This window comes from Poecile atricapillus, chromosome Z, assembly GCF_030490865.1.
Source record: "Poecile atricapillus isolate bPoeAtr1 chromosome Z, bPoeAtr1.hap1, whole genome shotgun sequence".
In the NCBI taxonomy this organism is placed as follows: Eukaryota; Metazoa; Chordata; class Aves; order Passeriformes; family Paridae; genus Poecile; species Poecile atricapillus.
In genome coordinates, this window is record NC_081289.1 from 47,919,278 (window position 1) to 47,935,755 (window position 16,478).

A 16,478-nucleotide genomic window follows, 5' to 3' on the forward strand; every position below is an offset into this window, starting at 1 on the left:
TATCTCTTGCTTCCAAAAGTGCAAAAAAGCTCTCAGAATGCTCTCTGCTACTGATTTTAAGAAAATCTTTCTATCGGTATCACCTATAATCAAAGTAAATAATCCAGAAATGCTCTTGAACTCCAGCAATAGACACAAGAAGGCAGGGCAGGGATACACAGGACTTCATTCTATCCACGCCTTTACTATCAGAGATGACCACATCACTGTTATGAAATTAGAAAACTCCAATTCAAAAGACAGTTATAATACTTTGAGTAACATTAATACATTTATTTAATTGTCATTTACTTTTCATTCATAAAAAGGACAAAGCACAGTCCTGTTCTACTCATTTGAAAAGAAAAGATAAAAAGTAACTAAAAAACCAGTTCAATATTCATCAGTATCAAATAATAGCAATATCAATTCTCCTGAAATATAAAGAAACAACAAATATGTCTATCTATATAAACTTTAATTAAGAACCTTGCATTTTAAAGCAGATGATACATTAGTTAGTTTTTCTTGACAACAATTTGAAGCTGAAGGTCCCAGTCAAATTTACACAATTATGTGAAAGAAGAAAAGTCTCCATCTATCTGATCAGTATGTGACACCTACCTCATCCATGTTGCTGATTTAAAAAAAGAGAAGTGGCTTACCTTCCCAGGTCATTTCCATGCAAAAATGAAACAGTTTTGTTTTTTACACCATGTACTAGAAAAGTAAAAGGCAGTCATGCATTTGGCAAAAGATGTACTTGTGGTTGTATATTATATAAAAATGAGTCATACTGCAAAAGAACAAAACCAAATGAAACACAATTAAACACATTTTTTTGTACAGAAGGCTTACAGCATATAAGTTTCTTATGTATGAAGACAGCTCATTTCTCTTTCAAATAATTTATACAATTTATGAAACTCAGTAGTTTTGACACTGACATTCCTCTATAGGGGAGTTATCACTTTTGCCTATTTAAAAAAATTTCATCTTGTAACAAATAGTTAAAATTAAACTAAAACCATATTATTGATATTTATTAATGAAGACTCTACACTTTTACATGTAAATATATAGTACAAAATTATACAAATAAAAGAAAGGGGTGTAAATTATTAGTAGACCTATCCTTGCTTCATGTAAATATTATTATGGACCTCTACAGTATCAGTTCTAAAAAGATAAAATCTATTTCTAAGTAGCTAGCAAGGTTGTGCTAATAAAATATGATTCAAAGCTTATAATTCTTGAAGCATCAGACATTGCACTATTACTTGAGCCAGCTGATTCAACATCACTGTGTTTCTTCATCATTCACACTCAAACTAATTCCCAGCATACCATGGAAAATGAAAGGAATGTGCATTTCTTAAAAAAACCCAAACAAACCAACAAAGAAACCCAGCACTGAAACACTCTAGACACAGTCAGAACAAAAACATTCTCTATCTCTAATAGAGTTCCCATTTCGAAAAGGCCATAGTAAACATGTAGCTTTGACTAACAGTTGGGATCTGACTTTCACGTACTAACACACAGTTGGATCATCCAGTACTCTATCAAATAAGAGAAATGGTCTCAGAACTTTAAAACTCTTATTTACAACACTATGAACATTAGAATAATATCAAGTTCTTGAAAAAGCATATAGTTCTCCCAAATGTACGCCTTCAATACAGGAAGGTAACACCTGGTGTCTGCAGCATAAAAATGTAAATATAATAATTTTTTTTACTGTGCTACTCTGCTTTTGCCATTTATTGTATATCTTTTTCTTTCTTTATATTTTAAATCTTTTCATTTTAAAAAATAACATACGTTTCCTACCATTTCATGGTCCACCTGGCTGATCTTAGCATGGACTTCATCTCCAAACTCCTGTTATATTGCTACCTTAATAATAACAATAGGAATAAGACTAAATCAAAACCAGTACATTACGCTGCTTCCCTGAAAGCTGACATTTGACTCCCAAAACCAGCAACAATTACCATAAAAGAATTCTTTTAAGAAAAGAATATAATAAATCTCGGGTCAGTGAAGCACAGGTAAATTCCTTTAAGCTGAGCATGCTATCCATGTCTCAGGTGTTCTGAATATATTTAAAAAAAAAAAAAATCCTTATCACTGACTTTTATTTAAATTCCTTCAAATTCTATCCAATAACCTCAAGAAATATAGCTCTAAGTAATGAAATGTTTTTGCTTTGACTGTCTCTCTAAAAACCAGTAATCTCATTAAATGATGACGGGGCTATTCAAAAATATGCAGTACACGAAACATATAGGATAGTACAGACAGACGTAGTACTCTTACATTTATCACATACAATCAACATTTCAATCTCTATTATATTTCACAATTTGTTATTCAAGTTAAAGCACCTACGTATGGTGATTTTACTTTCACTGTACAGCCTATGTTATTGGGTTTTAACACTGTAACTTGCCCCATTGGACCGAATCATGCAACTGTCACAGATCAGCATAAGTGTTTTATAAGGCATATTGGAACAAGTTAAAAATATTTCTTAGCCATTCAAAAGTTGATTTACTTCATGAAGGAGTTCCTGGATGCCTCAGTCCTATTAAAGTTCATAGGAAATCGGTAGGGTAATTCTTTTTAAAGTGTAATTTATTTGGCTTAGGATGGTGCCACAGGAATCAAAAAGAATTGTGGTCCTCATCTTCATAGGGAGTCCTTTGTGTTAGGTGGAGGACAAAGTGAATCCAGCTACATTCAGAATCCCGAGCAGGCAAGGACACCCAGAGCAGGCACCACTAGGACCAGGAGCAGAGTTGGTACTCCAACAGCGGCACCTGTACATAGAACAGAAAACAACACAGTATTGCTCTTACTTGGTCTTACTTGAGTACCACTTGCAGCAGGAGGAATAATCCTGAAGTGCACAGAGTATGGAGGCTGGAAACCAGCTGGCATATCTCAGCACAGCCCCTACCTGTACAGATAATCTGAAACAGACAGAGACTTGCTACAGTACGGCGGAGGACTCGCTCTTTTGTTCTGCAAGAGCTGCATGTTTATGCAGCATGTTTATACAAGAAACAAGGCCATTCAGGACACATCACTGCATTTTGATTTGGCCAGTCCGACAAGCCAGGAGGTTATTATACCAGGAGGCAAAAGGTCAAAGTAAATATTTAAGCATGCGAAAACAAAATTAATGGAGCCTTTGAAATGTGACAAAGCAAAGAGACACCTTTGGAAATGTTAATGCTCATATGAACAGCAATAATCTGAGAGATGTCAAAGAGCCTGGTCCGTTTGTTTACCTGCCAGATTACAAAGTCCAGATGGCTGACTTCTAGCAGTGTGGCATTTACGTCTATTAAAGTCACAAGGCTATTTCTTAAACAAATATTTTAAGACATAAAATATTAATCTATGGCTTACAAACTTTACATGACTCGCTCTGGCAAACAGAAATAAGAATTGCTATTGTCAAGAGGTTTGTGTTGCGATGATCCAGCTCCCTTTTAAGAAGCACCTATATGAGAAAATAACCCAGCCAAACTGTGCCTGGCTGTCAGTCTTGGAGATGGGCCAAAGGAGCCTGGGAACTGGCTATTCTTTCATCCCAGAGAGGGCCTATCTATATCAGGATGGTAGATGGGCAGTGCAGGACCCAGCTTACTGCTCAGCTTGCTGTTGAACACTAAGCACAGAAGTACTTTCAGCTGGTGCTGACAGCCCTGAGGTGCTGCTGGAACAGGCCCACTGGTGACATCTCTCCAGAAAATGTTAAATGAAGAAAAACCATACCGAGGAGGTAATACACAAACTGAACAGCAGAGATTTCAGCAGCATAAAAATAAGCACAGCATGACAAACTGTGAAAGCACAGTGGTATATTAATCTTATTTTTAAGTGATTTATGAGGCACATTAATATTTAGTTTTTATTCCTAAATATCAAAGTAGAGGTTCTTAATGAATGAAGCCATAGGGGGGAAAAAATCAAATCAGGTTTTGTGTTTAAGAATATCCACAGAAAAGATATTCTGCTTTTGTCAGACCAGGATAATGCAGTTGAAAAGACACAAATAAATATTTTGAATGCTTCTAATGGAAGAAAACAAGACAAAAAGTTTGTTGAGTGAAGTTGAATGATGTACAAGTATGAGGAAACATCTGTTTGCATGTTGCTATTCTACAAAGAGAAAGGAATAATAAATCATCCCCTGAGATGTGCTTACTGGCTCCAGAATAGTTAGCAATTCACCTCATTATAGGGGTCTCTTACAGGGTTTAGGCATTGTTGCAGAGATATCTTTACCAGCTTTCTAAAACAAGTCCTACCCTTGGACAGAACATTAACAGAACATTAGCAGGATAAATGCACATTAAACAGATCATCTTTTACTTTCTTGTTAGATTACTGACCTACATATAAGGACCCATACTTTACTGGAAACACTATTTGCCATTGCATGACAGCCAGTTTGCTCCTATGGCTCATGAATGAAAGTTAAGAAAACGTTTGACTAAGAACAGACTACAAGATTTAATTCTGTGCAGTAATGCAATTGTGATCTGTCAGTTTTAGGAACCTTGAAAAGCTAGAGAAATGCCAGATAAAGACTTAATGAATGTGTACAAATAAACATGTGGATGTAAATTAAAAGTGAAGGATTATTAAGCTCCCTCTGAAGTCTGGCCAGGTATGAGCTGGATATATGTAGTGCCTAAAGATTCTTTCTCTCCTCAGTGTTAAAATGTGTGATCTCTCCTCTCAACCAACCTTTTATGGATCAAGTGTGCAAGTAATTGTAATTGAAGCCATCAAAGTCGGTGTCAAAACCAAATCAGCATCACATGACCCAACTGCCACTCTAACACACCATGTGTGCACTTACTATCAAGAGTCCTCATTTCTTTTAAATAAACAAAACACCCGTCCTTCAATTTGGCTGGTGGATGTATTTTTTGTTTGTTTTGGTGCTTGTTTTTGGTTTGTTTGGTTTTTTTTCCCCAACAGTCCCAAGCAAAAACAGTGAAATCATGCACAGGCTTTACTACTGCCTGGTATAGAATTCCTGTAGTTGTTTTTTCTAAGTTTAGGATTCAACTATCTATAGAAACATGTAGTCAGAATGTAATTTAACATCAAATATAATCTGTATGGGATGCATGCAGTTAAACTAACTTTTTTCTGTCTCCTATTCTCAGAAGCCTTTCTCACACAAGTGGTTGTTTATCTGTCTGAGTAAATGAAAAGAACTGCTGGATGGTTTTCCTTTCAGCAAGATCTTTATGTATCACAGGAACTCCTTGTAAAGTCCCACTAATCCACAGCTTTCTATTAGTATTTTAAATTCTCTGTTTACATCTCAATCACATAACATCCAGGATGAAACTTTTACACTTCTGAAGAGAAATCTTAAATTTTACTGACATCTCGAACAGAATGCAAGTCTTCCAAACACACTCAAAATAAATTAAATCAATGCCTAAATGAACCAGGCATTACAACAGTTCAGACTTTGATGGATTTCCTAATGCTTTGCAACAATTTGTTACATCATTATTTTCTTTAAATGTTACTTATCTTTATATATGATATTTTTGGCCCTTTTTCCAATATCAGTGTCTTTTCATATTGGATTGTCATAAAAAAGGACCTTTGAGCTCTCTCAGACCACAGAAAGCCTGCAAACTCCCTCCTCTCAGAGCCAGCAAAAACTCTTGAGCTTGCTGTGCTTGGAGGACTGCTGATGAATGGCAACGACAGAACTTGGGCTGATAATCCCACTCCTTGAGGCTGAACCCTCTGCCTGTTGAGAAGATGCAAATGCATTCAACATGAGCTCATCACTGAACTCAATGGGAATTACTCACATACTCCTTTAGGTCTGTGTGTGTGGGAGTGTGAATAAGCCACAGCAAATGTCCTGTGAGTGTTGCTCTCTTAGATTCGATAGTATGTTAGATTCCTAAATCAGGCCTATAAGACAGTTACTGATGTGCTTACAATAAATGCTACAGAATATTTTCTTAAATTGTTCAAGTTAGGCTATTGATTAAGTGCTGTTAAGTTTAAGTGCTGCTAAACTTTTAGGCTTAAACTGTTGGTCAAACCCAAGGCTAAGTTTTGTAAAAGGATCCCCTTGAAACCTTTTGACACAACCAGAGTCTCCCTTATTCCTTTTTATCTTTACCTCTCCCCATCCATACCTTTTTCCATTCCCTGCCTCCATGTAGATAATTTGAGGTTAATTTTAATTTTAGACTGATTGATTTTAGATTTTATTCTGATTTTTCCTGTGTGTTTTGTCCATCTAGTAAGTAGAAGAGTGAACCTTGCCAACAAACTGTCATGCTTTCATTTTTATGTTAAATCTGCTTTTGCAGATTTACCTTTGCTGGTGATTCTTTGAGCAACCTAAAAGCTCATTCATGACAGTCTGTCTTTGTGTCTGTTTTGCAAAATAGATTTCCTTTTTCCTGGAAGAACGACCAAACTTGTCCCCATTTTCCTGTAAGTAATACTCTCCTTTTGGTCCAGGATCCAAGGACCTATATTCCATTAGGGCTGTCTGTTTTTTATATCTTCTTTTTACCATAAGAAAGGTTAATTGCAAAGCCTTCTCAAATTCTGTTTCTCCTTGCGTCTGAGTTTGTCCACTACCATGCAAAAAAAATAGGCAACCTGAAAAAAATGAAGGGATTTTTGCCTGTTCCAGTCATTAGTTTCTTCATCATTAGGCTTCATTTGTATCTGTATTCTCAGTGTTTTCATATTTACTCAGGAAGAACAGAAAAACAGAAATGGGGGAGAAATATAATTTCCTAAGGTTAAACTGAACTGCATGAAAGAAAGAGGTGGGTTTGTTCTTCCAACTGGCTATTGAAAAGAAATTGCTCTTGTCCCAGCTGGAAATACTGTCTTCATAAAAGACTATGGCAAAAGAAATAGGTAGTATCAGCTGACATGATTTAAATTCTGTTATCCCTATTCATGGTAAATGGAAAATAACTGAACTAATTATAATATACTTATCTTGCATCACTGGCATCATTACTAAATTATGTGTCCAACTTTCCCTTGTCTAGGAAACCTTTGTTTGTGCACGAGGAAATTTTCCTCTTGCCTGTGCCATAAACCTTTCAAAAATGGAGTGATTCACAACTCTGTGATTTGCTGTTTTTGCAGCAGAGTAGATGTATGAGATGGAAACAAAGCTGTCTGTCCATCTTCCCATGCTTTCTGCCATGCTAAGGTTTGCTGTGCATCTGGGGAATAGCTTCAAGTATCCTAAAAAAACATATTTGAATTGCTGCTGGTGGTCTGGGTGGTTTTTCCACCCCATGATGTTAGTCTGTCCTCTCCTACTTGAAAAGTCAGTCAAGGAAGCATTTTGTTTTGTTCTGGCAATAGCACCTGGAACTTTGGCATTGTCAGCAGGCAGCAGCTGGGGCTTCTTTTCCATTGACTCTAGCCCTGCCACACACCTGGGCTGCCAGCATGAAAAGACGACCTGGACTCCAAGAAAAATCAGAAATATTTCAGTCACTGGGTTATTACTTAGCTGGAAATAAACATAGGTTATTCCTCAACTACCTCTTCCCCTTCACATATGCTAATATTCATTACAGATTATTTTGCATGGAAAGTAGAAGACCGCTGATAATATTTTTTTTATAAAATGTACTCTTTAGAAGTTGTGCACGCAACAAATAATAGCATGAGGAGATTCTCCTGTGACCTAGGCAGAGGATCTTCTTTGGACATCTGGCATGCCTGAGTAAGGATTGCACTCCTCCTTGTTCAAGAAAATAGGGATTTGTGAGTTTTTCTTACAAACAAATTCAACCCATCTACCAAAGGTGTCACTCTTTTTGACTTGCAAGTAGTCCACATTTAAAAAACCACATGGTGCAATGGGCAAACAGCAGAAACTCTTCAGGTGCAAAATGGTGGCACAGCCTCCCTCCTTCTGCTCTCTAAGTACTGCAGCACCACAAGGAATGATCAGTGGGAATAAGCAGCACCTAGGGCTGGAGAGCAACATGAAAAATATGCAGACAATGAAAATAATGGACTGAGAAGCTGCAAAGAAAAGAAAATAGTCCAAAAGGACAGATAAATTTGGTCTTGCTCTTCAGCAAGACAGGAAAAAATCTTAAATTGGGCATTAAAGTCACTGCAGAAAGGAAGAAATGAAGCAGGGATTATCACAGGATAATGCAGACTAAGAAAAAAAACCTAGATATGAAAATACTTCCACTCTCTATCCAAACTTTCAGTTTGAATAAAAGAGAAAATTTTGAAATTAATGAGAACATGGCTTTTCAAAAAAACTCTTGGTCTATCACAGCAATGATTGTAAAGCATGGAACTGTCACCTCATTCAATTCAAACTAAGGCTTGGAAGGCGGCAATACCAATATATTAGAATTGTGATGAAATGAAATGTGATGATGAAGGAAAATCAAGAAAAACACCAGAGAAAAAAAAATATGTTGATTTTAGCATATGTATGTACCAGGTTAGAGGGCATTCTGAGTATTTTCTACTTAATTTTTGAGTAATGAGACATCAGCAAATGCATTTTGAAAATTACTCTTCTTTTAGAAGAGAGGTCTTTCAGAAATACACTTTTAATTTAGTAGAAGGCTTTTGCTATATTCTTGTACCAGATGCATATGAAGTTCCAAGGCAAGTAACAAAGGACTGTCATGCCCTGGCTAAATAGAGTCTGTTTTCTTCAGTATTACTTACGATTTTTACCTGTGTTCTCCTCCTCTTATTACTTCAACAATCTTTGCAACAGATGGATATTTTCAAATCACAATCAAAATATTGTGATTATACCACATGAAAAGTGAATGATCACCTGACATACTTGACACTAATATGTGCAATAAACATTTGTCCCCTTTCAAATAGGAATTGAAAAAAATAAAAGATAAATAATTAAAAGGATTGTGTAAATTAGTACAGGAAAAATTTATGGATTTTTCCTTTGAAAGAGCTGTACTTCAAAGTAACACTATTTCAGGATCCTAAAACATGCCTCTGGCAAATGGAATGCATATGTGTATATATATGTGTGCAGTGAACACAGAGAAACTGTAATTTTGTTCTCTTGCTGAAAGTATATACAATACATAAATTATTCTTTGTCTATGTCATTATTTAAACTGGGACATTAACCTGATTTCACATGTGAAGCTAAAGGTGTGTAGTATTTTCCTTTCTTTCCCAATATTTATCCAAATGAGAAACCCTCTCCTCTCTCCCAGCCTGAATGAAATTTTAAAACTTGAGAGCTTGATCTAAAGCTTTTTTTCTTACTCTGGCATAAAGCAACTGCACTGAGGCCTGTGCAGTTACACAAGTGAAGTGAAAAAATAATCAAGCACCATATGGTTTTAGTTCCTACTGATTGCAAGATTGTTCTGATTACACTAATATTAGTAATATAATAAAGCACTGCTATCCAAAAATCATGCAAGAGACAAAAAAAAAATCTCAGCCTTTATTGTATTTCAAAGGAAACAGATAAGCCTATTATTAAATGTTAAAAAATACTCCATTGGTTAAACAAGTCATTCCAACTTTCATCTGGTTGTGGTAACTGAAGAATGAATTTTAAATTGTGCAACTCGTTAATTTACTATAATGGGCTTGAAAAATATCCCCAAGCTCCTTACTCTACAACAGACACTGGCCAATAAAATATGAAATATCATGGCTGTATTTTACACTGATTATAGCTGTATACTGGAGTGCACATATACAGAGAGTGACTTTATGATAAGAACTTTTATTTCAAGATGTTTGCTAAAAAGAAAGGCATAAAAGATAGCTGTGTTTGGTAAACTTCATTTACATCACTCTCAGCTGAAATAGAGCATCCTGTTGGAAGCTGACTGCTCACATGAGAGCAAAGTAGCAGCAGGATATTTGTGCCCCCCTTTTGGCAGACTGGGTTTTCTGTGAGACGGAACAGAATGAGGAAAACAAAAAAATCATGTTTTTCCCTTAAACAAGGAATTGAGATAGAAATAAAATCTACTTGTAGTTTCTTTTCCATTTGACTTTCAAATGTAATTATGTTACTTAAAACATGCTAAAATTTTAATTTCTGTTTTAGGACCTCAGGGCCAATTAGTCCTGAAATATAGGATAAAAGATGTCTTCTGGTGTCCTGTCTGGCCTCCACCTGTGTCCTGGGTTGGCCTTATGATGCTGAATTATATTCCCATTCATCTGTTTAGCCCAGAAATAAGCTTTGTGCCTTTAAAACTAGATCTGAGAGCAAAGCCGGGGAGAAGGAAAAGCAGTGGAATTTTTTTGTGGCTATATTCAAAAACATAAAGAAGCTCAGCTCTCTCTCTGTGTGTGCTTTCTGCAGCATGGACATGGAGTGAGACAGAGTTCTCCTTTGCTTTTAGTTATTTTTTTAGCTAGCTGAGGCAGGGAAGTTCCCCGGACTGTGTCTTTCTTTTCCTGGAACTATTCAAACCTGCTCTTGACTGAAAACCCAGAAAGAACACCGGGAGCTCACACCCGTGGCCCACTGCGGCCCAGGATGCTGCATTCCAGCACCAGAGGGACTGAGAGACACTCAGTGAGCCAAAAAACACCCACAGAGGACTCTGTCTAAACTACAGAAGGACTTTCTGAATTTGCCATCTCTTCGAAATAGCAAAAGGTTTTATTGTTTAATATTATTCATTTCCTATGCTTATAAATACTTTGCTTGTTAAATAAGCAGTTTTTTCCACTTCTCTTGAAGGAAGTTTATCTCCCTCACAGGTGGAGGAAGGACTGCTGAATTTTGCCCTTTAAGGAATCATCCCTTTGGAAGTTCCCTTCCAAATTTGTCCCAAACCAAGACAAACTGCCTACCCAGAAGGCCTCAGGTTGCCTGCATTTCATGTCATGCCTGTCAGAATTGTGTGGATGTCCTTAGTAAATTGGGGCATCTCAAATGCTACAGGTTTTTTTTAACATTCTGAATTATACCCTAGATGACAACTGATTATAATGGGAGCTTAGACACCTAACTCAGCCATGTTATGTAGATTACTTTGGATTTGATACCCAGTGAACAGCAGGAAAACACCCATCTGGATGACACACTGGTGTTGTAGACACTCCTTATTTAAGATCTCACCATTCCTGGTCAGCATATAGGCTATTTGGAACCTATGCCCTAGCTGCTCAATTCTCCCCATTCACTTCTGCACAAAATTAGGTAGGTTTGCAAACTCTGGAATCAGATGTCTAAAGGTCACGTAAGGCAATTCTCCTCTCTGAGTTTGGTAAGATGCCTTATGTTTTGCTTTAGCTATTGTTTACATCTCTTTGTAAATATGTAACTTCCATTTTAGTCAGCCAAGCACCAAAACAAGCATTCCTATCAAACTACATCTCTTCTTTGCAATTCTCTGAGAAAAAACATAATTAAAAAAAAAAAAAAAAGAAAAATCACTATCATTCTTTTGGGGCACTTTATTTTAAACCCTGATGCATTACTGGAAGATTTTCTTAAGAATAAAAATTAACAGACATAATTTGCCATGCGTAGGTGTTAAAACTATACTTCTTCTTTTTGGAAAAGCAGCCTAGAAATAACCTGAAATTCTTGCCTGATTTGCTGTATAGTATGTATTCCAAAGATATTTCCTTACCTTTTGTCTCTTTTTCAAACTTTCCTAAGCTGAGTCCAGGGAATCCTGCCTCTGTCTAGGTCACCAGAGGCACAGTTCCTGTCTGTCTAGCTGGTGTATGGTGGAATTTATGGATAAGAGCTTGTCTGCAGTGCGGAAGACAGCTCAAGTCTGCAAACCAGCATTTGTAGTGTGCTAACTCTCTCAGTGGTGCTAATTCTGTACAGGCATACTTGGGACAGGTCACAGACTTGGCAAGACTGATGGGCTTGACATTGTACTGACACAATGCTTTTGGTCTGGGAAGTAATCTACCAGCTGTGACCTAAAGGGTCTTTGCACCACACCAATGGCAGGTTGTAATGCATGCTTGATACAAAGACACTTAGGACATGTCCTGAAGACAGCAGGTGCCTCAACTTTTTTGCAGCTTATATAATATGTTAAAAGAGATTGTCCTGGTGTATGATAATACAACATATACAACATATATTTCAGCTTTTTTTAAGCACTTGACTTAGTACCCCAAAATATTGCCATAGAACATGATACATATGTAGCATGTATGCTAAATGGACTGAGAATTCAGTCACCAACAGATTTCAAAAAACAATTATTGAAGAATGGCCACTGAATTTCTAGGGCAACCAGTTCCACACTGAACAGCTGTAGACTGAATGCAATCCAAATATTTTTATCAAAAGCAGCATAAGCAAACACCTACGGAACTAAAATGGCAAATACAGCCAACATATTCATATAAAAATTCAGACAGCACAGGGGCTTGAACCATTCAAACCAACTGTGCTTTGTCATAGTCACAGGCAAAATTAAACAGAAAGTGAAAAAGAGACATGACACTGTGGTGATACTCTGAAAATGATGAAACACTGTATTGTGGAAAGCAAGGATTCCAGGAAGGATTAGAGGTGGCGTTGGACAAACAAGATAAACACATAGCCCTGTGCAAGATAATAAATGGCTAATGAAAGCCTTTCATGAATAATGCTGCAAGTAGTTAAGTGTGGAGAGGCCAAGAATATCTCTGCAGACAGTTGAGTTAAATCAGTGCATATATAGTATCTACAGTCCTAAAAGAAGTCTCAGAAGCTGGAGAGGTAAAAAAAAGTTGATAAAATTATTTAAGACCTGATGAAAATGTAATCATGGAGAAACTCAAGGCATACTGTCTTTTTAACATTTGATTATTCACTTGGCTGGTATCAATACATTTCTTAATGGGAACAATGTATTAGACACAAAAAAGACTCTTTAACAACAGCTATAAAAGGAAACAATGCCCAGACACAAAAGCTAGATAAAAGATAAAAACAGGTAACAACTGTGCAGTTGTTCATTTGAACAAAATACACAAAAAATACAAACTTCATACAAACAAAAATGGTGAAACTCATGAGCTCACACCAGGTGATATAAGCTGTATATATTGTTGAAACCCTGCAGATGGGAGGTCCACTCCTTTAGGAATGGGCAGCTTCCCTCACAGTACAGATAATATGGCATGAGCATTGTTCTTTTCAAAAAGCCACAATAATGATTGCATTGCTTCTGTGACAAGAATATTGTTGACATTTAATCCTTTCTATTCCCCAAGTTCATTTTTTAATGAAAAAGACAAGAACACAATGTAAGTGTTTGAATCATAACCTTGCAAATACACTACCCAATTCCTTGATGTCTATTCATATGTTCTCTTTTATACTAAATATTGCCAAGGAACTACTTAAGATAAAAAACTAACAGGAAAGAGATGTGCAGACTATGTCTGAAATTGAATTTATAATCAGCACTGAGCCAAATTTGAACTATCCTAAGCCATGGTGCCTTCTCATTTTATGAATCATCCAGATGACTCTGAATAAGAGCACGTGGAATTTCTCATTGCTTATTTATCATTTTTGTGCCATAGATGCCCTTTCCACTGAGTGAGAAGCAGAATTTCCCCAGCAAGTGGTCTGTGGATCACTGTGGAGCACACGCCTTTCCTCTATTATTTTCCTTTTAGCAGCAGTTGACAGTGGAATGCGATAGAAGCAAAAGGTGCTAAGAACTATGGGGTTATTGCAAGCTGACACCTAGATCTTGAGGCCTGCACCATGTAGTTAAGCTTGTAGGACACTACTAGAAGTGACAGCCTAACTGGGGCACCAGTAAAAGCAATCTGGTATTTGGAAGATTGGCAGTGCTTCTAGGATTGAGCTGGACTGCTACAGAAGTGTCCTGTGTGTGCTATGAGTCCTCAGAAATGTTTTGATGCACTCTTATTCTCAGTACAGTCACTGCTGAAGGGCTACCTTTAACTATGGGCTACCTATCCTAATTTTGGATGTACCCATCTCTCAACAGCACGCAAGAGGAAAAACACTCAGTCCAAGATTTCCAAGAAGCGTGGCAAAGAAAAAGGGAAGTTATCTGCTCACCTGAAATTTTTATTTGGGCTACTTCTCCATCTCCTCCTTCACTGTGTGCTCGCACCTCAACAACATATTCACCATCGCTGGGGACTGGGACCTCTATCGTGTGCTTTCCAGTGGAAAACAACTTGCCTTCATGCTGTCCATCTGGCCTATAAAGTACCTAGGAAAGTCATGGCAAGGGCAAATACAGTTATTGAAACGTGACATTTCCATGAAGATACATTTCTATATGTGCAGTGTGTGAAAAAGTATTAGGTTATTATTAACATGAAACATTATATATATATATATATAAACTTGGTGGCTAATACAACTTTTTTGCAAATCTACACAAGGTGAATCTAGACAGGCTGTTTTCTTCTTTTCTGTCACAAAATTATACCACCTTTTGAAAAATAATTTCAGCACTTACACTCAAAATAAGTATTTAAGTGATGGAGAATAATAATGCAGGGTGGCAGAGACCATCAAATAAAAATATGAGAACTCATCTGGGTTTTCTGACATAAAATTTATAACCATTTTCATAAATGAAACAACTATTAATTTTATTATTAGCTCTCAATGATGCTAAACTATTGCAAATGGGATATCTTATGGGACCTTTAGAAAAGATCCCATTTCTTTCTGAAATAATCTCTGTGAAACACTTAGCAATTCCCAGGAAGGAGTTCAACTCCTCAATCAAATTTTCAAATGAAGAATATGATAATAATTTTCTTATTGCCAAACAAGCAGCAACATGAAACAGGAATAAATATCTGAACTTTTCTATATTCCTTATGGTCTGTATATATACTTGCTATGGTTACAGAGTAACTGCATTACATCCATCATCTAATGATAGTAGAAGTCCCTTCCCTTCCTCTACCTTCCCAGACTTTAAAAAAATCATGTTCCAGGAACTGTAGCCCCTATGGAGGTGGGAAAGGAAAAATGGAACAATGCATACTGATATCAGGAAACACTAAAAAGTGTACAACTTTTCTGTGCATTATATAAGCCAACAAGCAATAAATGTGATCATGTGGGAAATGACATTGTTGCAGCCACTGCTATGAACTTTCCCATAATATGGCTTACCACCCAAATGAATTTCACTGTTCCAATATTTTCTCATCATACTGACTAGGCCCATTGGCTTTGCCCTAGGACTACTGGATGGTTGGCATTGTTGAGCATGATACCTTCCTCTTCAGCATTCAAGTACAAGTAAGTCTGATTACGTACAAGGATTCAACACTGTCCATCAAATGCACTACATGAAGCATACATCAAGATAAAAAATATTTTCAGATATCATACTTTGTATCCTTCAACGGCAGACTCGTTTGACATTGCCTTCACATGATCCCAGGTGATGATGTACCTTGAACCAGATCTTACAGAACTGATAATTCTTGGACGCTGGCTTGGAGCTGAAAAGCAACATATGTATAACATACACATGAATGAGATTTCATAAATGCTCAATGATGTTTTTATTAAGACAAGTAATAATTTAAAAATGTGAAAATGGAAATTAGGCTGCCATATATATGAGTAAGGGATCGTCTTCTTCCTGGAATGAACTGCTACAGCTCCAGCTGGGCCATTTTGGATGGCTTTATGCAGAGTCTGCATTGTGGGTCGGCCTTTCTGTGTTGCCAGAATGGAAGTGGCCAACACTACCCTTCACTGTGTTGCTGACCACAAGTGTTTGCTGGCATGCAACTACCTTCAGAACCTCTCAGAAACGTGGTGTAAGTCATATTTATTCGATGAGATCAAATATTTAATCAACTATTTACTGCCATTTCTACATCACTTAATTCAGCAGAAATAGAAGTACCACACTGCAGAGATCATTAATTATAACTTACACAATAAGCTTATAAAATGGAATCCTATTAATGAACCCTGCAGGGGCAAGTTGCACAATACACTATTTACTGGCAGAAATCCTCAAATTAGTTGTTTCCATTCTTAGCCCAGATAACTGTGTTTTAAATACACAAGATGCTTTTCTTACATTGCTCAGACAATGCAGTGCTAGGTATCCTCACTTAGTCAGGAGCAATATTCAAAAACTTGTTATGGTATGTTAATTCTAGGCTGAGATTTAGATCACCCACTGCTCAAGGTTGCCTGAATCTGTTGCTCTGCTGTTGATGAAAATGGCAGTTGGTCACATTTTAATCATCAGAATCTTTCTTGCTATTGATTAAACAATATAGATGCCTAAATAAGAGCTGGTCTCAACTGCTTATCATTTAGAATATTGTGTCCAGCTTTGGGATTCCCAATACTTGAAAGACACTGGTAATCTGGAGTTAGTTCAAGAGAATACCAACCTGGTGGGGATCTGGAACACTTGATTTGTAAAGGAATGGTTAAAGAGCTGTGCTTGTTCACCCTGGAGGAAAGACAGTTT

The 16,478-nt window shown here is 36.8% G+C and overlaps 1 protein-coding gene across 1 annotated transcript in view; it reads right to left on the minus strand.

The window, feature by feature from the left end:
- Positions 1–249: 249 nt before the first annotated feature.
- LOC131573483 (contactin-1) overlaps positions 250–16,478 on the minus strand; it is a 77,068-nt gene continuing 60,839 nt past the window's right edge. The window contains exons 20-22 of the mRNA XM_058827481.1: positions 15,371–15,483; positions 14,069–14,225; positions 250–2,804 (exon numbers count right to left, since the gene is read on the minus strand). Of these exons, the coding sequence (XP_058683464.1) occupies positions 2,725–2,804; positions 14,069–14,225; positions 15,371–15,483 (350 nt within the window). The 3' untranslated portion in view covers positions 250–2,724. The remainder of the gene's footprint in view (positions 2,805–14,068; positions 14,226–15,370; positions 15,484–16,478) is intronic.